This window comes from Pseudophryne corroboree, chromosome 12, assembly GCF_028390025.1.
Source record: "Pseudophryne corroboree isolate aPseCor3 chromosome 12, aPseCor3.hap2, whole genome shotgun sequence".
Lineage (NCBI taxonomy): Eukaryota > Metazoa > Chordata > Amphibia > Anura > Myobatrachidae > Pseudophryne > Pseudophryne corroboree.
Genome location: NC_086455.1, coordinates 64923722 through 64949613, shown reverse-complemented (window position 1 = coordinate 64949613; position 25892 = coordinate 64923722). Strand labels below are relative to the sequence as shown.

At 47.1% G+C, this 25892-nt stretch overlaps 1 protein-coding gene across 3 annotated transcripts in view; it reads right to left on the bottom strand.

Moving 5' to 3' along the window:
- OTUB2 (OTU deubiquitinase, ubiquitin aldehyde binding 2) overlaps positions 1–25892 on the bottom strand; it is a 125557-nt gene that overhangs the window by 64391 nt on the left and 35274 nt on the right. For 2 of the 3 annotated variants that reach the window (XM_063947585.1, XM_063947586.1), the window contains exons 4-6: positions 16099–16256; positions 14168–14250; positions 12636–12808 (exon numbers count right to left, since the gene is read on the bottom strand). In XM_063947585.1, the coding sequence (XP_063803655.1) occupies positions 12636–12808; positions 14168–14250; positions 16099–16256 (414 nt within the window). Of the gene's footprint in view, positions 1–377; positions 842–6689; positions 6807–8574; positions 8686–12635; positions 12809–14167; positions 14251–16098; positions 16257–25892 lie in introns of those variants that run through there. The other variant, XM_063947587.1, reaches the window with a different exon arrangement.

Here is a 25892-nt window from a genome sequence, read left to right as displayed (position 1 = left end):
TTACCTTCTCCCCATGCTCCGGCCACAGCCTGGTAACGTCTGCTGGACCTGCTAGTATATCCAACACAGACGTCCGCCGAAACAGCACTGTACTCGTGGGTAAGCGTTGTCGCGACCCGGCGGAGAGTTGTTGGAGTGCCTCTTTCTAAGGTATGTATAAGACGCTGTTTAGAAAGATCACTCAAGAAAAAAAAAAAAATAAGAAAGCTTAGGGCTGCTAAAAACCAGCAGCCCTCTGACCATGGTCCGTCTCCTGCCGCACCAAACAAAAAAACTGATTTGCCTGAGACAGGAGGCGAGGATATATGGACGGGTCTGTTGCATGCTGGGAGGCCGGAAAAGCTTTGACCGATTGGTGCAAATCCGCTGTCGCTTCATTATATCCCATTGTTATCCTGTGGATAACCTGTGGACCCTGCCGGAGAAATGTGTCATAGACGCAATGTGATGCAATAGGGTGCACGAGCAGCTCCAGCTGATTAAAATGATTTGCAGCATGCCTATATTCTATGTGCAAGTTGATTCATTATTAAGCTCCCCGATTAGGGCAAACAATGCTTTTAAGTCTTTTTATAAAAATTGTAGTAAAAAAAATTATCTTAGAAAAAACAGTCTTTGGGGTTTGCGTGTCCCTCATACGTCATTGGTGGTTAATGCTGGTTTGGGGCTTAATACAGCGTTGGACTCAGCGCTTATTACCCCGTCACTTGTACAACCTTATTGGGGGGGTCTTTTTCATAGTATTGTTCATTCTTTTCAGCCTTTGATCCTCAGTGATCTGTATTTCTTCATAGGGGTTCTTGGCCAGTCTTTCTATTTGTATTTTTTCCAAAATATATTCCTGGAAATACACACAGAAAATAGGATTTTAATTACCTACCAGTAAATCCTTTTCTCATAGTCCATAGAGGATACTGGGGTCCACATTAGTACCATGGGGTATAGACGGGTCCACTAGGAGCCATGGGCACTTTAAGAATTTGATAGTGTGGGCTGGATCCTCCTTCTATGCCCCTCCTACCAGACTCAGTCTAGGAAATTATGCCCAAGGAGACGGACATACTTTGAGAGAAGGATATAAAAGTATAGTGGTGAGATTCCGAACCAGCACACACAAACTAGAGGAAAGCCAAGCTAACCAAACTTTAAACCAGGAACAGCAACCGCTGACCCAAAAATACTTAGCCAAGTAACAGTGCAGGAAGAAACAAAGCACTGGGCAGGCGCCCAGTATCCTCTACTGCAGGCATTCCCAACCACGGTCCTCAAGGCACACTAACAGTGCAGGTTTTAGTGATATCCAGGCTTCAGCACAGGTGACTTAATTAGTAGCTCAGTTATTTTGATTTAACCATCTGTGCTGCAGCCTGGATATCACTAAAACCTGCACTGTTGGTGTGCCTTGAGGACCGTGGTTGGGAATACCTGCTCTACTGACTACGAGAAAAGGATTTACCTGTAGGTAATTAAAATCCAATTTTATGTTACGTCCTAGAGGATACTGGGGTCCACATTAGTACCATGGGGATGTACCAAAGCTCCCAAACCGGGTGGGAGAGTGCTGAGGTTCCTGCAGAACAGATTGACCAAACTGAAGGTCCACTGAGGCCAAAGTATCGAACTTGTAGAACTTAGCAAACGTGTTCGAACCTGATCAAGTAGCTGCTCGGCAGAGCTGTAAAGCCGAGACACCCCGGTCAGCCGCCCAGGTAGAACCCACCGACCTAGTAGAGTGGGCCTGTACAGATTTTGGACACTGCAAACCTGCCGTGGAATAAGTATGCTGGATAGTAAGCCTGATCCAGCGTGCAATGGACTGCTTTGAAGCAGGACACCCAATTTTATTGGTATCAGAGATAACAAACAGCGAGTCAGATTTTCTGTGACGAGCTGTCTGCTTCACATAGATCTTCAAAGCCCTCACAACATCCAAGGACTTTGAAGTAGCAGAGGTGTCGGTAACCACAGGAACCACAATAGGTTGGTTGATATGAAATGCAGACACCACCTTTGGAAGAAATTGCAGACGAGTTCTAAGTTCAGCCCTATCTTCATGAAAAATCAAATCGGGGCTTTTGTGAGACAATGCCCCCAGCTCAGACACACACCTCGCAGAAGCCAAGACCAACAGTGTGACGGCCTTCCACGTAAGAAACTTGACATCAGCGTCCTGTAAAGGCTCAAACCAATCCGACTGCAGGAACTGCAGCGCCAGGTTGAGATCCCAAGGTGCCGTAGGAGGCACAAAGGGCGGTTGGATGTGCAGAACCCCCTTCAAAAATGTCTGAACCTCAGGGAGAGAAGACAATTGTTTCTGGAAGAAAATGGATAAGGCCAAAATCTGGACTTTTATGGAGCCCAAACGTAGGCCCACATCCACATCTGACTGCTGAAAAAGGAGAAAACGTCCCAATTGAAATTCCACCGCAGGAAATTTCCTGTTCTCACACCAAGAGACGTATTTTTTCCAAATACGGTGGTAATGTTTAGACGTTACCCCCTTTCTGGCTTGGATCAGGGTTGGAATAACCCTATCCGGGATCCCTTTCCGGGCTAGAATTTGACGCTCAACCTCCATGCCATCAAACGTAGCCGTGGTAAGTCTTGATAGACGAACGGCCCCTGTTAGAGAAGGTCCTCGCGAAGAGGTAGAGGCCACGGGTCCTCTAGGAGCATCTCCAGTAGATCCGCATACCAGCCCCTTCTTGGCCAGTACGGAGCAATGAGAATTGCTTGAACCTTTTCCCTTTTTATTCTTTTCAGAATCTTTAGGATCAATGGGAGTGGTGGAAACACAAACACCAACTGGAAGACCCATGGAGTCACCAGAGCATCCACCGCCACTGCTTGAGGGTCCCGCGCCCTGGAACAATACCACATGAGCTTCTTCTTGAGACAAGAGGCTATCATGTTGATTTGTGGCATTCCCCACCGACATGTGGAGTTCGTGTCTGCTGAGGAAGTCTGCTTCCCAGTTGTCTACTCCCGAAATGAAGATCGTGGACAACGCCACAGTGTGTCTTTCTGCCCAGAGGAGAATCCTTGTTACCTCTGCCATTGCTGCCCTGCTTTTCGTTCCGCCTTGTCGGTTTATGTACGTTACTGCCGTCACATTGTCCGACTGAACCTGAATGGCTTGATCTTGAAGAAGATGCAATGCCTGTAGAAGGGTGTTGTATATGGCCCTTAGTTCCAGAATGTTGATTGGAAGAATGGCTTCCTGACTTGACCACCTTCCTTGGAACTGTTCCCCCTGGGTGACTGCTCCCCAACCTCTGAGGCTTGTGTCTGTGGTTAGCAGAATCCAATTTTGAATCCCGAACCGCCGTCCTTCGGTCAGGTGAGAAGTCTGAAGCCACCACAGAAGAGAAATCCTGGCTTCTGGTGACAAGACGGATCCTCTGGTGCATGTGAAGATGCGATCCGGACCATTTGTCCAACAGATCCAGCTGGAAGGGCCTTGTGTGAAACCTTCCGTACTGCAGTGCCTCGTAAGCGGCTACCATCTTTCCCAGAAGGTGAATGCATGGATGCACCGATATCCGGGTTATCCTAGAACATCCCGCACTATCGACCGGATCACCAATGTCTTTTCCAACGGAAGGAACACTTTCTGTGCCTCCATATCCAGTATCATCCCCAGGAACGGAAGCCTCCACGTTGGCTCCATATGAGATCCTTGATCCTGGAGTAGTCGGGTTGAGAGGGCAATGTTGACTAACAACTTCTCCCTGAATGGTGCTTTTATCAGCAGATCGTCAAGGTACGGTATTATGTTTACGGAGGAGAAACATAATTTCTGCCATTATCTTGGTGAACACCCTCGGTGCTGTAGAGAGGCCAAATTTCAGGGCCTGGAACTGGTAGTGAAAGTCCTGTAAGGCAAACCTTCGATAAGCCTGATGAGGCAGTCAAATCGGAATATGAAGATACGCATCCTTGATATCCAGAGACACCAAGAATACCCCTCCTCTAGACCTGAGATCACTGCTCTCAGAGACTCCATCTTGAACTTGGACACCCGTAAGTACGGGTTCAACCACTTGAGATTTAAAATGGGTCTTACCGAACCGTCCGGTTTTGGAACTACAAACAGGTTGAAATAATAACCCTGGTTTTACAGCTGAAGTGGAACTGGAACAATGACCTGAGTTTGTACCAGTTTTTGAATTGCTTCCTGTAAAGTCATACTTGCTTCTGGAGAAGCTGGTAAGCCTGATTTGAAGAATCTGTGAGGTGGGAGTTCCTGAAACTCAAGTCTGTAGCCATAAGATCTTTGACCCAGGGATCCTGGCATGACATTGCCCATATGTGACTGAAGAATCGCAAACGGGCTCCCACCTGCCTGTCTTCCAGGCAGTGCGGTCCACCGTCATGCTGAAGGCTTAGAGGAAACAGAACCGGGGTTCTGTTCCTGTGAACCTGTATTTGCAGGTTTTCTGGGGTTACCTCTATTGCCTTTGAAGGCCGTAGAAGAACTTTTGGTTTTGTTTTTACGCTATCCAAAAGGACTGCAGAGTTGGAGCAGTGTAGGATTTTCTAGCCAGGGAAGCTGCGGAAGGAAGGTATGTAGACTTACCCGCCGTAGCCTTGGGTATCCATGTATCAAGTTCATCTCAAAAAAGGGCTTCACCTGTGAAAGGTAGACTTTCCACACCTTTCCTGGAATCCGCGTCCACAGTCCACTGGCGTAGCCACAAGCCCCTGCGTGCTGACACTGCCATGGCAATGGTGCGTGCATTGAGTAAACCAATTTCCTTATGGCCTCCATCATAAAGTTAGCAGAATCCTGTATATGCTGTAGGAGTAAAATTATCTCCCCCCTGGATAAGGAATCTAACTCGTCAATTAGATTACCTGACCATTTTGCAATGGTCCTAGAGATCCATGCACAAGCTATAGTGCTTCTCTGGGCCACCCCCGCAGCTGTATACAGAGATTTGAGAGTGGTCTCAATCTTGCGGTCTGCAGCATCCTACAAAGAAGCTGTCCCAGGGACAGGTAAAACTATCTTATGAGACAGCCTAGAAACCGATGCGTCAACTATCGGTGGCTTTTCACATTTTTTCCTATCATCCTGAGGGAACGGGAAGGATGTGAGTAACCGTTTTGAGACCTGAAACTTCTTGTCAGGATTTACCCAAGTTGCTTCAAATAGGAAATTTAATTCCTTAGATGCGGGGAAAGTAGCTGAGGATTTCTTTTTCACATTAAAATAAGATTCCACTTCGTCCTCCAACACCTTATCAGGAATGTGCAGGATGTATCTAATAGCTTCTATCAGGGCCTGTATTCCCTGTGACAAAGCTCCACCCCCTCTCCCAAGTCCACCTCACCCTCCTCTGGGTCTGATACATCATCATCATCATCGGTATCAGCCTGCATGATTTGGGCCAGAGTACGCTTCTGTGGACAAATGGCAGGGGTCTGAGATGCTGGAATGACCAACGAATCTCTATTCATCAGGTCATCAACAGATTGCCGTAAGTATTGCGTCTCCTTCTCATTTTTGGATAATTTATTCAAAATATTTGAAATTATCCCTTTTAATGAATCTAACCATACTGGTTGAGATCCGCGAGCCTGAGAATGTGTACTATCCTGAGTACATGGCAGTGAGCCCCCAGATTGAGAAAAACACTCTGCTGTGCATGATACACACTCCTTTGACATTAAATGTGAGAGAATACACACATACACACAGGAATAGGTTAAAACACAGTTAACCCACACAGAGTACAGCACCCTTATAGCTAAAGTGCAAGTTTAGCGGGGTCGCAAACCAAGTACCCTTAGTAGGGTTTAGTACACCAATATATTGCCCCCCCCCCCCCCCCTTCTTTTCTATGACCCCTGGTACCGCTGAGGTGCTCTGGAGTCCCTGCCAGTCTACCGGAGTCGAGCTGCATAGGGAAAATGGCGCTGGTAAGCTGCTGGATCTGCTCATAGTGAAGCCCCGCCCCCTTAATGGCACGCGGTCTTCCCGTGTTTTTATACTGGCTAAGGTGAATAATGTAGTCTACAGTGGGTTAAACCCCCCTGTTGTGTAGTGCCAGTGTGGGTAATAGAAGTGGCTTCAGCTCGCCTCTCACAGCGGTTTCACAATGTGCCTGAAGCCTGGAGTGCAGCATGCATGCAGCACTGCACTCCTACCCTTGTGCCGCCATTACCGCCGGTGACCCGCTAACCAGGACGCCGGCTACTTACTCACCACTCTTCAGTCTTCTGGCTCTGTTAGGGGTGGCGGCGTGCTGCGGGTCTGTACGCTCGCCGTAGTGGGGCTTGTGAATAGGACCCTCAGCAGCTCAGTGTCCTGTCAGCAGAGAACGGAACCATTAACCCTAGGGAGGTTGGGCCGTTCCCCCCCTAAGTCCCACGAAGCAGGCAGTCTGGTTCCAATCAGACCTGCCTGAAAATAAATAGAAAATAAATGCAGAAAACTCTTCAGGAGCTTCCCAAGCGTAACCGGCTCCTCTGGGCACATTTTCTAAACTGAGTCTGGTAGGAGGGGCATAGAGGGAGGAGCCAGCCCATACTATCAATTTCTTAAAGTGCCCATGGCTCCTAGTGGACCCATCTATACCCCATAGTACTAATGTGGACCCCAGTATCCTCTAGAAGGTAAGAGAAAATTGTTGTATTTATTAGGTTTACTGAAACAAGTGAACCGCAGAAAATACCATATTTACCTTGATCATGTCCAACTTTTGGGCGATTTCTACTTCGGCCAGTGGCCCATAATGCTTCATGTGACACTGATCGGCGAGGTTAATCACTGCCAGCAACAAACTGCCGATCTCTACGCTCTACAGAGACAAAACACAGCGGTAGTAGGGATGCAACCTACAGCCAATCCTACAGAACACCTCACTGCTATACTATATTCCAGTGATCTCCAACCCGTAGCTCGCCGTAGTATTTTCGGTAGCTCACATAGCGCACGGGCTTGGGCAGTCACTGGCACTCCTCCTCCCTTAATTTTTAATATGGTGCCGGCCGTCAGCCAATCAGAGCTCGTGGACCGGCAGTGGCGGCACCTGATTGGCTGCCGGACCGCGAGTTTTGATTGGCTCACTTACTGGCACCATATTTTAAATGCCCGCCGCCGCCGGAAACTCTGTCACCCTCACCGCAGCCGCTCTTCGGACTTCACAGGAGAGGCGCACGCTGCGCTCTCCTCCCCTTCTGTCCCTCATAGCGGAGGCGCAGCAACGGCGGCAGTAGAAGAAGCCAGCAAGGGTTAGCACTGTGTGGGGCACTGTATCGGACACTGCGGGAGGGGGGGCATTTTATCTGGCGCTGCGGGGGGCATTTATCTGGCACTGTTGGGGGCATTGTATCTGGCACTGCTGGGGGGCATTATTTGAATATCTGGCACTGCTGAGGGTCATTATATGTGTATCTGGCACTACGCGGGGGGGGGGGGGGGGCATTACTTGTAGTTGTGAGGCCACACCCACTTTCGAAGGAACGCACGCGCATTGCGGGGAGGGGGTAGCTCCTTCAAAGGTTTTATTTTCTGAAAGTAGCTCACACCCCAATTAAGCTTGGAGACCACTGCTATATTCAATATAACCAAATACAAAAGGTTTGTACAGCTGATGTGTGCTAAGAACAGAAAAAGACTTTGCCATTTTATTTTGTCTATTCTCTCGCTCTCTCTGTAGCCATCTTTCTTTTGAAAGACCACTAATACCCCTTTCACACTGAAAGCCGGGTCCAACCTAGGTTATTGAACGAGGTTTCAAGCCACAACTGCTGAAACTGTTCACTCCACATGCTGGATGGACCAAGGTTGTTGCCGTGTCATCCCTTTCAGACTGTACCATTGTGCCATGCTGCTGGTGCTCACAGATGACATCATCTCCAAGCTCAGCTGATCCGCCTCTCTGGATCTTTCAGTGTGACCCGAGTTGGATAACCCAGGTTGTGCCTTTCACACTGCAGCCTATCCAGGTCAGTCCCAGGTTCGCCTCTGGTCGTGACCCGGGACACACAACCCAGGTAGACCCTTCCAAACCAAGCCGGGGCACAAGTTTCCCAGGCAATATCCAGAGTCGGAAGCCTGGTGTGAAAGGGGTATCAGTATATAGGCTTAGTGGCAGATTTAAGAGTTTAAAAGCAGGTCCATCTTAACAGCATTGTAGGCCTGGGCAAAGCAATTCACTGAGGCCCCTCACACCCATTCATGGGAATGTCCCTCCTGCGGTCTTGCACCATCTTTCCACATGCTTCTATACAGTGAATGGCTGTCAGCACTCATACGACAGCCATTTACTGTCTAGCTGCTGGTTGGTAGGCAGGTAGAGAATGCTACCTGGCCGCTCTAACTGTGTGACCACTACACACCCCTGCACAACGGTCTTTACAATTGTGGTGGCCTGGGCAGCTGCCCAGTGTGCCTATATGTTAAGATGGATCTGTTAAAAAGCAGATAGCAACGTAACGGGCATTTAGGGTAGCCGGTTTCTGCTCATACATCCATAGTCTGCAAGCAGACAAGTAGTGACACCCATATCCTGTGAAGCCCCCGACCTCACCCCAAGTACTCCGCACAGCACAGGCTGCACTCACCTGGTTCCGGAACTGACTTTTCTCCAGGTTAAAGCTTAATTCCAGCTGTTTATTTTTCTCCTGTAATTTGTCACATTCCAGCTGCAGCTGAGACAGTTCACTTGTCATTATCTGCAGAACCCAAACACGTGACATTAGCAGAGCATGATGGGAACTGTAGTTCATCAAGAGTTTATGAGACTTTCATGACTAAACAAGGTGGTGTCCTTCAAATGTGCCTGCCAGGGTCTTCACTCTGACTGGTTGCAACAGCTGCCAGTCATCCATATAATAAATGATTGCCTTCTCTCTCTACGATCCTGACAGTGTGACTTGTTTCATTCCTTATCAAACTATTTTCACAGGTTCCTGAAAGTCTGGGGGTTTTGGCCAAGTGGGGGGAACAAAAAAATGTAAAAAAAAAATTGCTGTTTAGTTAGATTTGAGGGCAGTATAATGAAATGGGATCGGTATGTGATCCTGGCAGTCATAATATCGATGCTGGCATCCCAATGGTCACGATCCCAACAGGGGTGAGGTAAGTATTCTACCCCTGCCCATTAACCTTCTCTTACCCTAACACTAACCCCCCCCCCCTACCCAGGTGGCACCCAAACCAATCCCCCCACCCGCAGTCAAATCCTAACCCTCCCGACTATACTTACCTTCTGGATTCCAGCTGTCGGTAATCAGGTGTCCGGATGCTGTCCTGGTTGAGATTCCGGCATCGGTATTTTGACTGCCAGGATCCAGACAGCCAGGATCTTGAACATATACCAATTAAATAACGATTGTTCAATGTAACTACCTTATTGCTATTATTTAAAAGAAGAAAAAAAAACCACACACACAGTCTTTTTCCCTGTAAGCTAATCATAGAGGGTGTAGTACGGTATGCCGGCGGCCGGGCTCCCGGCGACCAGCATACCGGCGCCGGGAGCCCGACCGCTGGCATACCGACAGCGTGGCGAGCGCAAATGAGCCCCTTGCGGGCACGGTGGCGCTACGCGCGCCACACTATTTTATTCTCCCTCCATGGGGGTCGTGGACCCCTACGAGAAAGAAATAGTGTAGGTATGCCGGCTGTCGGGATTCCGGCGCCGGTATACTGTGCGCCGGGATCCCGACAGTCTGCATACTGAAGACCACCCAATCATAGATGACTGATGTTACGGTTTTCTCAATATGATCAAATAAATGACTCATTATAACTATTACATATTAAGCTCCGATGACACAATGTTAACAGAATATTACCGAGTTTTAGCTATGTATCAGGAATAACTTTTGGCACTACTGAAGTCAAACTGCGGACGTTGGACAGATGACACAGGGTAAAAGGGTCCTCTTCCCCTCTTCCTGCTGAAGATGAAGGATCTGCAGTGCTGAATATTCTCTGGTAAAGAGTAGATTTGTTAGAGACACCCTGTATCACTGAGTATCTAACAATTGATCCAGTTGTGTTTGCCGTGTTAAGGATTGTCTCTTTAAAAATAAGGGCAGACTCGCACTAAGGGCCTAATTCAGATCTGATCGCTGGGCAGCGATTTTTGCAGTGCTGCGATCAGATAGTCGCCGACTACAGGGGGAGTGTATTTTCACTGTGCAAGTGTGCGAACGTATGTGTAGCAAAGCTGTACAAACTGATTTTGTGCAGTCTCTGCGCAGCCCAGGACTTACTCAGCCGCTGCAATCACATCAGACCGGATTTGACGTCAGACACCCTCCCTTCAAACGCTTGGTCACGCCTGCATTTTTCCAGACACTCCCTGAAAACGGTCAGTTGACACCCACAAATGCTCTCTTCCTGCCAATCTCCTTGCGAAAGGCCGTGCGAATGGATCTTTAGCACAAAACTGTCGCTGACTGGCGATCCCTATTGCAGCCTTCCGTCGTGTCTGCGCATTGCGGTGCATACACATGCGCAGTTCGGATCTGATCGACCACTGTACGAAAACGTACAGCAGCGATCAAATCTGAATTACCCCCCTGCACTCGCAGGCTATAAAAGGTCACCCAAAGCCTTTATAAGATACTTTACAAGCTTCTATTCTTCCAAATAGGATGTATACAATAGTATGCTGCCCATTCACTAATTTAGAAACATAATATAGCAAGGTATAACCAGCTGCTCTCAGCAACCGGAGATTAACCAAGAATGAAACTGTTTCAACGTCCCATTGTTTTGTCTGTAACGCTTTCATAAATTCAGTTATTTCAACATACAATAATCCATTGTACATTAGAAACATCCAGCGCCTCGCTCCAAGCAAACGTCTGATAATCCTATAATTGTGTCCCCGCTAGTACAGAAACCGATTGCTCAATTTGGCAGCATTCCACAATAAAAGGAACAAATCACTTTTCTTCCTACTCGCTGCCCTGAAGTTATAAAGTGCTGTCTCTGCAAACGACATCTCGCACATCGTCGGAGTCTTCCACATTTTCAAAAGACTCCTCCACAGATCCTGAGACTGCAAATGCACACAGTAGGGGTTTCCGAGAGCTTTCACTGGTGGCGGAGGCTGCGGGAGAAGAATTACACGATCGGAGGATCGGGGTCTAGGTCTTCAGCGCTAGTCTGCTGCAGCAGATGTCACGGAGGCTATTGTTACATAGCCGGGATACAGAAAAATCATACAGAAAGTGTAGTTTCCACATAATTGCATGAGAAAGCGGCTTGATAACTATACCCCTAATCATCACTTGTACCACAGAGCGCATTGCTTTGTGCGATTCCGCTCTTAAGGGGGGTACACACGGAGAGATGTGTGCTAAGCGATCTAGCACAGACCGCTCAGCACACATCTCTCCCCCCGCTCAGTGTGTGTGAGCGAGGAGGGGAGGGGGACGCTCACTTCACACAGCAGTGAAGTGAGTGATCTACTAGATTGTGCCTGCACGCATGCCAATCTAGTACTGGCGATAGCGACGCGCGGGGCTGTGCATCAATATCGCTGTGGGGCATATAAACGGAGAGATTTGTACTTTGTTTCTAAGCAATCTAGTCAGATTGCTGAGAAATTAAGCACGGACCTCTCCGTATGTACCCCTCTTTAGGATGTCATGGCTGCATATCACCCATCTCATCTCCAATCACCCCACCACTACAGTAAATAACTGACTGAAATAACCATAGATCACTGAACTAAAATAACTGACAGAAATGGAGGTGGAAAGACAAAAAAAAAAATGTTGTGTACTGAAAAGCCTTGGCATAGCAACATTGATAACCGATGGAAAAGTGATTATAAAACTGAACAGAATGGAAAGGTAAAAAAATTAATTTCAAAATTAAATTAAAAATTAGGGCTACTGGCGACACCCCAAAAACAAAAGCGACACTGGGCAGCCACCTCATGGGTGTGTTGGAAGAGCTGCTAAGCTATTAATTACTTTTAAAATGTGGACAGTTACATTCAAACCATTGATAACGTAATGACTGGAAAATGTAAACCTGGGCAATGCCAGGTGACAGACAGACAGACAGACAGACAGACAGACAGACAGACAGACAGACTCACTCACTCACTCACTCACTCCTTACTGGAGTATTCAGTTTTCCCATTTCCTGCACAGTTTTTGAAACAAAAAAGTGTACTGCGACTTTTGAAATCACCCTGTATATATAATACATAAACATGCGCTCACTCACTGACTCATCACTAATTGTCTTACTTCCATATGTTAGGAAGCTTAAAATTACCATAGGTATTCTTCAAGTGGGAAACTGGAAAACTACGTACTTAAAATGTTAATAAACCTCCCCTAATGGGGAGCCTTAAACAGACATTACTTGTCAATTGACCTTTCCAATGCTACTCTGCCATGGGCCACCCTCCTTTTTACCCTGCTAACACGCATGATAAGTCTGTCTCCTCCATTTAATTTGCATACCTGCGTCACTACCATTAAGCAGAGTCTCATACAAATTAAAAATGTCTGCCAAAAAGCCAGAATCAGACAAAGGTAGTTTTCCATGTAATATGTAATAAAACTGTTGTATGTAGACAAGGTGACTTTTATACACATATATATTTAAAAACCATCACAAGTCACGTGTGACTGGGCGGCCTGTTTACCAGCTTTGACGTGTCATGCTGTCTCTTTAGGAGTTCCAGTCTGTGCTGTGCACTCTCCAACTCGTCAGCGAGAACAGTCAGGTTATTCACTAGATTTGCATTTGTGAAGGAGAGCGTCTCATAGCGTCTGATTATGGCCTTCATCGGGGTGTCCATCCCATATTCTAGATAATCTGCAAAGAGAATCATAAGAAATGGAATAGCAACACATTGCTAGAATGGGTGATTCTCACAGGGATATTTTGCCCTCACTAATAAAGTGTACCAATTGTTTATCACTAGCGGAGGATAGTATTTTGTGAGAGAGAGAGAGAGAGAGAGAGAGAGAGAGGTAAATTTACTAAAATGGGAGTTCTATTTAAGATGGGATATTGCCCATAGCAACCAATCAGATTACAGGTATTATCTTCTAGAAGGTGCTAGATAAATGAGAAGTAGAATCTGATTGGTTGCTATGGGCAACATCCCATCTTAAATAGAACTCCCATCTTAGTAAATTTACGAGAGAGAGAGAGAGAGAGAGAGAGAGAGAGAGAATGCAGCCTATTCATTCACTTAGAAAAGAGGAGAAGATGTTGTCCACATAAACCAGATTCTAGTTATCATCCTACAATGTACCAGATAAATGATAACTTGTATTTGATTGGTTGCTGCGGGGGACACTTCCTCTTCTTTCTATGGTATTTCGTATTTGTCGATCCCGGGCAAATCGTAACGACATATGGGCCAGATCGTTAAGTGTGTATGCCCAAGTTGCACGCTCCCACGGTCGCAAGCTGCACAGCCAACTAGAAGATACCATGTACGATGCCATGATGCCAAATGCAGCATGGCATCCTGCGCCGCCATCCACTGCGTCGTGCAAGTGTGTATTCATTTGCCAATGCAGGGTCCCGTCAGATCGGTTTGATACACATTGATCTAGTGTGTACCCAGCCTTAGAAATAAAGCATCTGAAAGAGTGGGACATATGCAAGTTTACGTACCTCGTGTGAAACAACCATGCACATAGGCAGAAAGTGGGCTGCTACACATATGCGCCTAATCAGGCCTGAAGAAGTGGGACGGAGGCGAGAAGGGTTAATCTAGCGCAGTACAGTAAAGGCATTTACACAAACGACACTCTTGCATTAATACAAACCTGTTGGGAGGCGCATGCTTTGCACTCATGATGATATAAACTAGGCTCCCATGATGTCAGACGCTCCTCTAGATGTGTACAGCGGCTCTGTATTCTATATGCAGTCAGACATTCTGCTTGTCTGCTCCTTTTTACAGTCAATTTGCAACCATTTTACACACAACTGTGCGGCATCCCAAAGTGATTGGCTAGGACTGTAGTGTGATGAAATGGGTCTGCACCTGGAAAACCTGGCCAATCACTGACTTCAAGTGTCAGGTGTCAGTTACTCTCTGGCCTGATTCAGAAGTGGACGCAGGGCCAATGTTTGTGGATCTGAGGGATGTGTTCACATACATTGTATACATTACACGCACATATATCAGAAGATACCAAATCACCTGTTACTTACTGTCTGGGACTTTCTCAACCATCTTCAATAAGAATTCTTCATAGATTTTATTTTTCTTTATCCTTACGTGTAAATTCTGCTGTCTATGAATCACAATAATGGAGACAATCGGTAATTTCTGATCTTTCCTCCCCAATATATGACAACATGTGTAACATAGTAGGACTATATTCCAGCACAATATTTTAGGGTGAAGTAAGTGAGGACATAAATCCTATCCTGGGTCACCAGCCTATGGTGACACAGGAGATCTGACATGCGGCGGCATGTCTACACTTATCTGGAATCCTGGGCCTGCTAGCTACTCTGGGTCAACTGGACAGTCCAGGTCTCATACTCCATTCATACCTCGCTGTTGGCATTAATCTACAGCTCTACTTACTATTAGAAGTCAGGTCCCTCAGCTCTATGGAACTAGTAAGGAATGTACAGAGGATGTAACCTGCTATAAGACGTGACTGTGACCTAGGGTTGAATATCTTGACCTTCACTGACCCATATGTAATTCTATGTAGTTAAGAACAAATAACTAATTTGCATATTTCACAGTGCAGATAGGGGAACGCCACTCTTTCTAGCTCTATGTTCTGTGGCCCCTGTCATTGAATTGAAGAAGTGACTGGGCTAAAGCCCTCAGTCTAGCTTCATTTTGGTTTTGACTTTGTGCAAAATGAATCTTGTTATAGGATAAGACAGACTCTTCACCAGCTCTGAGCTAGTTTAAAAGTCGTGTTTTTGTGGAGTGACAATTACTATGGGCCCTTCTGCAAAGGAAAAACTGACCCTCCCCACCAAGTTTATTTTAAACAAAGTTTTTATTATTTTCAATACAGAACATGGACATCAACAAGTTGTATATCAAATGTAAAGAAAGAAGTACAGTAAAGGTAGCTGCGCACAACAGTATAAGCTTTCAGCCATCGGTGAACATACATTAAGGCAGAACAGCAAAACCAAAATGTGTATACAGATGTGTCCTCTTACAACTTTGCTCCATGTTCTACAACTCGCGTGACTCGGTAGCGGTGAGCATCTTTTACAATGTAATGCAATAAGACGCACCAGCAGTTTCTGCTGAATAAAAGGATATGCAGCATGCCTATATTGTGTGTGTAATAGCGGCTATATCTGCATCCAAAATGAAACGTTACAGTGTTTTCAAGGAAAACACTGTAGCATAGCATTTTGTATGTAAATACAGTCGCAGTCACACACAGAATATAGGCATGCTGCATATAATATTACTCAGCAGAAGCTGCTCGTGCGTCCTACAACTGCCATAGTCTGCTGTAAGCTTTTGCCCCTCCACAAATGTTGCCCCATTGCTCTGCCAACCATAGCCATAATATGGCTTTTCCAACGTAAATCTGCACCATTAAATAGGAGGAGCAGGTGTACATATACATAAGATCATTTATACCGCTATCAGATCGCAAATGCCGGATCCCACCCGGGAAGAACGTGTCCTTACCGGGTGGGATCCGGCATTTGCTCTGCTTTGCTGGCTTTCCGATCCGGCAATATACTGGGTCGGTTGCCATAGCAGCAGGGGGGGCGCAGCAGGGGTGGAGGAGGCGTTGGGAGATGAGCTCATCTCCTGCGCCGCCTCTCCCTATGCTGTGAATTGGAGCCGCGTCACATCGACACGGCTCCCATTCACACTGCGCCTGACCCGATTTTAAACCCGGGAATAACCCTTCTTATATACCGGGTTGAATTACCGGGTCAGGCGACCCGCTAATTCGGGCAAAATGCTTTCACATCGCACACTGACCCGTGTCGACACGGCAATATTCCGTGTCGATTCCGGGTTATTTGTGTGATGTGAAAGGTTATTTGTGCGATGTGAAAGGGGTATTATTGTACAATCATAGTATTGGTGAATTAAAATGCAGGGCTGTTGAAAATAAATCAGGTGCTACATTATCTACCTGATTCGCTTCTCTCCAAGTTGTTTTGTTAACTCATCGAACTCTACTTGGCGCAACTCATTCTGCCGTGACTCTGCTTGGCATTTCACGATCGCCCGGTTTCTCTTGGCATCGCTGTCCTTCAGGAACTTCTCAAACTTGACAGCTTTATCGGAGCACTGTGGACAATGGAAAAGGAGATTTATGGTAGACTTACCATTGTTAAATCTCTTTCTGCAAAGTACATTGGGTTCCACAGGAAACATCGGGTGTAGAGTGGATCTTGATCCAGAGAGAAACCAACAGGCTAAAGCTTTAGGCTGTCCCAGGATGCAATGGGGCCTCCTCTATAACCACACCTCCAGGCACTGTGAGCTCAGTTTTGTTAACCAGTCCAACGTAGGAGCAGGGAAAAGAGACGGCAGATGTTAGTCACATAGAACCACATTCTCACAACAGGAGAAGGGACTAGCGGCTAATGCCATACAAACTCATAGACGCTAGGTGCGTCAGAGTGGGCGCCCTGTGGAACCCAATGTACTTTGCAGAAAGAGATTTAACGATGGTTAGTCTACGATAAATCTCCTTTTCTGCAGCAAGGTACAGGGAAACATTGGGTGATGTCCTAAAGCAAGGAAGGGGAAGCGCCTTAGCGGGTATGAGAACCCGGCGTCCAAAGGAAGCATCCTGGGAGGCGGAAGTATCAAAAGTATAGAACCTAATGAACGTGTTCACTGAGGACCACGTAGCCGCCTTGCACAATTGTTCTCCGGACGCGCCACGGTGGGCCACCCAAGAAGGTCCAACAGACCGAGTAGAATGAGCCTTAATAGCAGCAGGAGCTGGAAGTTCAGCCTGTGCAATCACCATTCTAATCCATCTGGCCAAGGTTTGCTTATTCCCGGTGTATGAGAGCCGCTTGTAGCTGCCATACATGGTGTGTGGGTGACCTACTTTCTGCACAGGGATGGGGCAGATCCCTGCTGTGTAATACACAGTACTCATATGTATATAGCTAGCGTCATATACAGGCATATATATATATATATCATGTATATTATATATAGTATGTACAGAGAGATAGAGCTGTATCTATATCCTATCATAAATAACCATGCTAGACGTTCATCGTCTGCAGATCCGCTCTGTTAGTCCCTCCATTGGTTACCGGTATTCTACCGTATTAAATATAAAATACTTTTACTTACATACATGGCTATTAACCAAACTGCACCAACATACATCTCTTCACTCATCTCAAAATATCTACCTACCTGACCTCTCCGCTCTGCACAAGATCTACAGCTCTCATCCACACGTATTACTTGTTCACACTCAAAATTACAGGACTTTATCCGGGCTTCACCCACTCTGTGGAATGCCCTCCCACGCACAATAAGACTCGCCTCTAGTCTCCAAACCTTTAAACATTCCCTGAAAACTCATCTCTTCAGACAAGCCTATCAAATTCCAGACACACCCACATAACTTGTCTTTCTTTACTCTCACACCCTCCTGACACTTGGCCAACATTGCTGGGTGATCATATCATACAACCCATTAAGAACCTAGCAATCTGATGGACCATTATGCAATAGATAGCATCTATCCTTGTGTATCTATGCCTATTTCCTTATAGACTGTAAGCTTGCGAGCAGGGCCTTCCTACCTCTATGTCTGTCTGTTTTTACCCAGTTTTGTTCTATTACTGTTGTTCCAATTGTAAAGCGCAACGGAATATGCTGCGCTGTATAAGAAACTGTTAATAATTAAATAAATAACCATGGGCAGCGTCCCCGCTGTATAATAACACTGCACAATATACAGATACAGTGTATATAGAGATAGATGCTACTGGTACATAGGGGATGTAGTTCATATCCCGGCGGTCGGCATCCCGGTGGTCAGAATGCTGATGCTGGGATCCAACCACTGGGGATACAGTTGTTAGGTTGACACAGCTTAGGTCGACAGTCATTAGTTCGACCACTGAGGGTCGACATGCATTAGGTCGCCATGGTCATTAGGTCGACGTGTACTAGGCCAACAGGTCAAAAGGTCGACACGAGTGTTTCACATTTCCCCCCCACACTTTTGTGAACTTTTTCATACTTAACGATCCACGTGTACTACGATTGGAACGGTAACCTGTGCCGAGAGAAGCGAGGCAGCTTACCCGAAGCATGGCAAGTGAAGCAAGCCATGCAAGGGGACACGGTGCACTAACTGCGGTTCCCCGTCACTTTACGAAGAAAACAACACCAAAAACAGTCCAAAAACTCATGTTGACCTTTTCACCTGTTGACCTAGTGCATGCCGACTTAATGCCAATGTCGACCTTCAGTGGTCAACCTAATAACCGTCAACCTAAGTTGGGTCGACCCAACGACCCATACCAGACCACAGAAAATGCCGTAATTCCGGCTAACGGGCGATATCCACTCGTAGAATGCCAATAGAACCTGTGGCGAGCGCAGCGGCCGCCAGCATACCATACCCAACCCGTATATACTCCCTATAACCTAGGGCAGCATCCCTGCTGTATAATAACACTGTGCACATTATACATATACAGTATATATACACATACACACACACACACACATATATACACACACACACAGTGTGTGTGTGTGTGTGTGTGTGTGTGTGTGTGTATGAGAGAGAGAGAGAGGGAGAGGGAGAGGGAGAGGGAGAGGGAGAGGGAGAGAGAAATGTTACTGGTGCATAGTCCCTAGCGTATCATGTGTATAAACTAGGACAGCGTCCCTGCTGTGTAATAACACTGCACATTATACATATACAGTGTATATAGAGATAGAGGTTATTGGTATATAGTCCCTAGTGTATCATGTGTATAACCCACCATGGCTCTAACTGTGTGGAGTATGTATATTCTCCCCGTACTTGCATGGGTTTCCTCCGGGTACTCCGGTTTCCTCCCACAATCCAAAATTATACTGGTAGGTTAGCTGGATCCCAACAAAATTAACCCTAGTGTAAATATGTGTGTGTGTGCATGTGGTAGGGAATATAGATTGTAAGCACCACTGGGGCAGGGACTGATGTGAATAGCCAAGTATTCTCTGTAAAGCGCTGCGGAATATGTGTGCGCTATATAAATATCTGGTAATAATAATAACCTAGGACAGCGTCCCTGCTGTATAATAACACTGCACATTATACATATACAGTATATATAGAGATAAATGTTACTGGTATATAGTCCCTAGCGCAGAGGTTCTCAAACTCGGTCCTCGGGGGCCCACACAGTGCTTGCAGGTCTCCTCACAGAATCGCAAGTGAAATAATTAGCTCTACCTGTGGACCTTTTAAAATGGGTCAGTGAGTAATTAATACACCTGTGCACCTGCTGGGTTACCTGCAAAACATGCACTGTGTGGGCTCCAGAGGACCGAGTTTGAGAACCTCTGCCCTAGCGTATCATGTGTATAAACTAGGACAGAGTCCCTGCTTTATAACACTGTGCACATTATACATGCGTATCATGTGTATAACCTTTTGCGCTCGCCCCACTGCTGGCATCCCAACCGCTGGCATTACATACTACACCCGTATAATAACACTGTGCACCTTATACATATATAGTATATGTAGCAATGGATGCTATTGGTATGGGTGTGGATCATTGGGTCGACCACTGAAGGTTGACATTGACTAGGTTGACACTGTCTGAAGGTCGACACATGACTGTGTCAACATGGGCAAGGTCAACTTACAAAAGGTCGACACAGTTTCTTGGGCGGGTTCTTGACCCAAATTTCCATCTGGGATCACAGTCAGTTGAAACGCTTCCCTTCGCGGGGCTAGCCAAGGTTTATGGCCAACTCTATGCCCACTTGGATAGAGGAGGTATGAAAAGGTCCTGAAACCCCCAAAATCTGTGTCGACCTTGCCCTTCCATATGTGTTGACCTAGTCATGTGACGACCTAATTACTGTCGACCTTCAGTGGTTGACCTAGTGACTGTCAACCTAGACAGAAAGGGTTGAGATTACCTAAAGGATAAAAAAAAAAAAAAAAAAGGGCAGACTAGATGGGACATGCGGTTCTTATCTGCCGTCAAATTTTATATTTCTATGTTATCCATCTTGCCAAGGTTTGCTTATTCGCAGGCCAGCCACGTTTGTGGAAACCAAACAGTACAAAAAGGGTATCTGACCTCCTAACAGAGGTAGTTCTCTCCACAGAGAGCCCGTACCACATCCAAAGACCTCTCTTTGGAGGACAATTCAGAAGAGATGAAGGCTGGAACCACAATCTCCTGATTAAGGTGAAAAGATGACACCACCTTAGGTAAATAACCAGGGCGAGTTCTAAGAACTTCTCGGTCACGATGAAATACCAGAAAGGATGGCCAACAGGAATGAGCACCTAGGTCTGACACCCTTCTGGCAGAGGCAATAGCCAGTAAGAACAGGATCTTAGCCATAAGCCATTTAAGGTCCACAGACTCAAGAGGTTCAAATGGAGACTCTTGCAGGGCATTCAAGACAACAGACAATTTCCATGGAGCCACAGGAGGGACATACGGAGGTTGAATCCGCAGTATACCCTGAGTGAATGTATGAATGTCAGGTATAGACGCAATTTTTCTCTGAAACCACACCGACAAGGCAGATATGTGAACCTTGAGGGAGGCCAGGCCTTGTTGCAGGAAAGCCAGGATTCTGGATGTTTTGACACTATACGCATCATACTGTAGTTCTTATCAGCACACCAGGTGAAGTAAAAATTCCAGACCCTATAATAGATCCGAGCAGACGTCGGCTTACGGACTTTCAACATAGTTTGAATGACCGCCTCAGAAAAACCTTTGGCTCTCAGGAGTGAAGCTTCAAGAGCCATGCAGTCAAAGCCAGCCTGGTCAGGTCTGGATAGAGACAAGGGTCCTGTACGAGGATGTCCGCCCGTTGAGGAAGAGCGAAGAGGACGCGCTGTCTATAGACCCTGCAGGTCTGAGAACCCATGCCGTCTGGACCACGCTGGAGCGACTAGAAGTAGTATTCCTCCTTCATGCTTGAACTTCCGCAGGACCCTGGGCAGGAGTGACACCGGAGGGAACACATAATGCAGCCGAAAGTTCCATGGAATGGCTAGTGCGTCCACGAACGCTGCTTGAGGATCCCTGGTCCTTGATCCGAAGACAGGAACCTTGTGATTGTGTTGAGACGCCATCAGGTCTACATCTGGTAGGCTCCACTAAGAGTTGAAAGACTTCCGGATGAAGACTCCACTCTCCGGCGTGCACGTCCTGGCGACTGAGGAAGTCCGCTTCCCAGTTGAGAACACCAGGAATGAACACTGCCAATCTTACTGGCAGATGGCGTTCCGGCCATTGAAAAATTTTTGACACGTCCAACATTGCTATGCGGCGTCGAGTGCCACCTTGATGATTGATGTATACCACTGTGGTGGCGTTGTCTGACCGTACTTGAACAGGCCTGTTCTGTACTAGAGGCAGGGCAAGAGACAATGCATTGAACACTGCTTACAACTCTAGAATGTTTATCGGGAGGAGTGATTACTGCTTGGTCCACCGACCCTGGATAGAGTGTTTCTCCAACATCGCGCCCCATCCCCTCAGGCTGGCGTCCGTTGTCAGCAGGACCCAGTCAGGGATCCAGAAGGGACGGCCCCTGCTTGATTGCTGGTCCTGAAGCCACCAGGTCAACGACAGATGAACCTCCGGAGTCAAAGTGATCATATGAGACCTGATCCGGTGAGGTAGGCAGTCCCACTTGGAAAGGATTAACCTCTGCAGAAGGCGGGAATGAAATTGAGCGTACTCCACCATGTCGATTATCAACACCATTAGGCCAAGTACTTGCATCGTCAAGTGTAACGACACTCTGTTGCAGGAAAGGAAGTATCTTATCCTGTCCTGAAGTTTCAGGACTTTCTCCGGAGACAGGAACAGACGTTGACTGTGCGTGTCCAGGAGTGCTACCAGGTGCACCATGCTCTGAGCTGGGACCAGCGAGGATTTCTTCCAGTTGATGAGCCACCCGTGGGCTTGTAGGAAGCTTACAGTCAGTTGTAGGTGACAGAGGAGGACATTGTGGGAGTTTGCCAGGATCAGCAGCTCGTCTAGATACGGCAGGATCCTGATTCCCTGATGACGGAGATGCGCAGTCATTACGGCTATGACATTGGTGAAAATCCAAGGAGCTGTAGCCAGTCCAAATAGCAGAGCCAGGAACTGATAGTGTAGATTGCCAGTAGTAAACCGCAGATACTGCTGATGACCAGGCAATAGGTATATGCAGGTACGCAACCTGTATATCCAGAGATACCTTATAGTCTCCGGGTTCCATCGCCAGTATAATTGAGCGCAGCATTTCCAAACGGAACTTGGACACTATCACAAACTTGTTTAGTGATTTGAAGTTGAGAGTAGGCCGGAAGGACCCATTCGGTTTTGGTACTAGAAACAGGGTCGAATCATGACCACTGCCTCTCGGGGACAGAGGTACCGGCACTACCACTCCTGTATCCAGGAAAGAACTCACAACCTGCTGCGAAGCTTGCACCTTTCACTGATCCGAGGGGATGACCGTGGCGTAAAACTGGCGAGAGGACTCTTGAACGAGACTGCGTACCATTGAGAAACAACTTCTCACACCGATGTGTCTGAAGAGGTCTTTAACCAGACCTGGGTGAACTGCAGAAGTCGGCCTCCCACACAGGGGTCACCCAGGCGGAGGCTCACCCCGTCATGCGGCAGGCTTGTCTTGTTTAGACGCAGGCTGACGGGTCGCCCAGAACTGCTTTGTCTTGCGCCAAGTGGTTATGGGAGCACAAGATTGTCTCGGGTATGCCTAACCTATTGCTTTCCCTTGAGGCCGAAAGGAACGAAAAGTGGTACCTTTTGCCTTCTGTGAAGAAGGAAAGGTATTTGGGAGGAAGGCAGTCTTGGGATTTTAATTACCTACCGGTAAATCCTTTTCTCGTAGTCCGTAGAGGATGCTGGGGTCCACGTTAGTACCATGGGGTATAGACGGGTCCCTTGGGAGCCATGGGCACTTTAAGAGTTTTAGTGTGGGCTGGTTCCTCCCACTATGCCCTTCCTACCAGACTCAGTCTGGAAACCGTGCACGAGAAGACGGACATACTTCGAGAGAAGGAAATACACAGATAGTGGTGAGATTCATACCAGCTCACACATAACAGAAGTCCAAGCCAACCAGCTTGAAACAAACCAGCACGGCTGAACAACTGTACTTAACCAAGTAATAAGGCAGTACTGAACCAAGTAACAACTGCAGGAAAACGAAGCGCTGGGCGGGAGCCCAGCATCCTCTATGGACTACGAGAAATGGATTTACCGGTAGGTAATTAAAATCCTATTTTCTCTTACGTCCTAGAGGATGATGGGGTCCACATTAGTACAATGGGGATGTACCAAAGCTCCCAGTACGGGAGGGAGAGCGTGGAGGCTCCTGCAGAACCGATTGACCAAAATTTAGGTCCTCAGAGGCCAAAGTATCGAACTGGTAGAAGTTAGCAAACGTGTTCGACCCTGACCAAGTTGCTGCTCGGCAAAGTTGTAACGCAGAGACACCCCGGGCAGCCGCCCAGGATGAACCCACTTTTCGAGTAGAGTGGGCCTTAACAGATTTTGGACACAGCAAGCCTGCCGTAGAATAAGCATGCTGGATAGTAAGAACCCATTAAGAACATAGCAATCTGGTGAACCATTATGCAATAGGTAGCATCTATCCTTGTGTATCAATACCTATTTCCCTATAGATTGTAAGCTTGCGAGCAGGGCCTTCCTACCTCTATGTCTGTCTGTTTTTACCCAGTTTTGTTCTCTTACTGTTGGTCCAATTGTAAAGGGCAACGGAATATGCTGCGCTATATAAGAAACTGTTAATAAATAATAAATAGTACACCTGATTCAGCGAGAAATCGTCTGCTTAGAAGCAGGCAACCCAACCTTGTTGGGATCATAAAGGACAAACAGTGTGTCCGACTTTCTGTGACGAGAAGTTCTCTTCACATAAATCTTCAAAGCCCTTACAACATCCAAGGATTTTGAAGTAATTGAGGAGTCAGTAGCCACTAGCACCACAATAGGTTGGTTGATATGAAAAACCAACACAACCTTTGGATGAAATTGCTGACGCGTCCTGAGCTCAGCTCCATCTTCGTGGAAAATCAAGTAGAGGCTCTTGCAGGACAATGCCCCCAATTCCGACACACGTCTAGCAGATGCCAATGCCAACAGTGTGACCACCTTCCATGTAAGGAACTTGTAATCGACCTCCTGTAAAGGTTCGAACCAATCCGACTGCAGGAACTGCAGCACCACATTAAGATCCCAAGGTGCCGTAGGAGGCACAAAGGGAGGCTGGATGTGCAGAACCCCTTTCAAGAAAGTCTGAACCTCAGGGAGGGCAGCCAATTATTTCTGGAAGAAAATGGACAAGGCCGAAATCTGGACTTTTATGGAGCCCAGGTGCAGGCCCACATCCACTCCTGCTTGCAGGAAGAGGAGAAACCGTCCAAGTTGAAACTCCACCGTAGGAAACTTCTTGGATTCACACCAAGACATGTACTCTTTCCAAATACGATGATAATGCTTTGATGTTACTCCTTTCCTAGCCTGGATCACTGTAGGAATAACTCTGTTCGGAATGTCCTTCCGAGCTAAAATCTGGCGTTCAACCTCCATGCCATCAAACGTAGCCGTGGTAAGTCTTGATAAACGAACGGCCCCTGTTGTAGAATGTCCCCTCGAAGAGGAAGAGGCCTCAGATCTTCCAGCAGTACCTCCAGAAGATCTGCGTACCAAGCCCTTCTTGGCCAGTCCGGAGCAATGAGGATCGCCTGAACTCTTGTTCTTTTGATTATTTTGAGAGTCCTTAGGATGAGTGGAAGTGGAGGGAACACATACACTGACTTGAACACCCATGGAGTCACCGCCACTGCCTGTGGATCCCTCGACCTGGAACAATACCTCCGAAGCTTCTTGTTGAGGCGGGAGGCTATCATGTCTATTTGAGGTACGCCCCAAAGACTTGTCACCTCTGCGAACACCTCTGGGTGGAGGCCCCACTGTACCGGATGAAGATCGTTGTCTGCTGAGGAAGTCTGCTTCCCAGTTGTCCACTCCGGGAATGAAGATTGCCGACAGAGCCACTGCGTGCTTTTCCGCCCAGAGGATGATTCTTGTTACCTCTGACATTGCAGCTCTGCTCTTCGTTCCGCCTTGTCTGTTTATGTAGGCCACTGTCGTGACATTGTTCGACTGAACCTGAATGGCCTGATCTTTCAGAAGATGTGCCGCTTGTAGAAGACCACTGTACACAGCTCTTAGTTCCAGAATGTTTAATCGGAAGAATGGATTCCAGATTTGACCACCTTCCTTGGAAGTTTTCCCCTTGGGTGACTGCCCCCCAACCTCGGAGACTTGCATCCGTGGTTAGGAGGATCCAATTCTGAATCCCGAACCTGCGGAGGTTTGCAGCCACCAGAGGAGCGATATTCTGGCTTTCGGTGACAGACTCTGGTGCACGTGAAGATGAGATCCCGACCATTTGTCCAGGAGATCCAGTTGGAAAGACCGTGCATGAAATCTTCCGTACTGTAGAGCCTCGTAGGAGGCAACCATCTTCCCTAGAAGGCGAATGCACTGATGAACCGATACCCGGGCTGGCTTCAGGACATCCCGGACCATTCTTTATATAACCAACGCTTTCTCCTCTGGCAGAAATACCCTCTGTACTTCCGTCGAGAGGATCATCCCCAGGAAGGACAGTCTCCTTGTCGGCTCCAGATGCGACTTT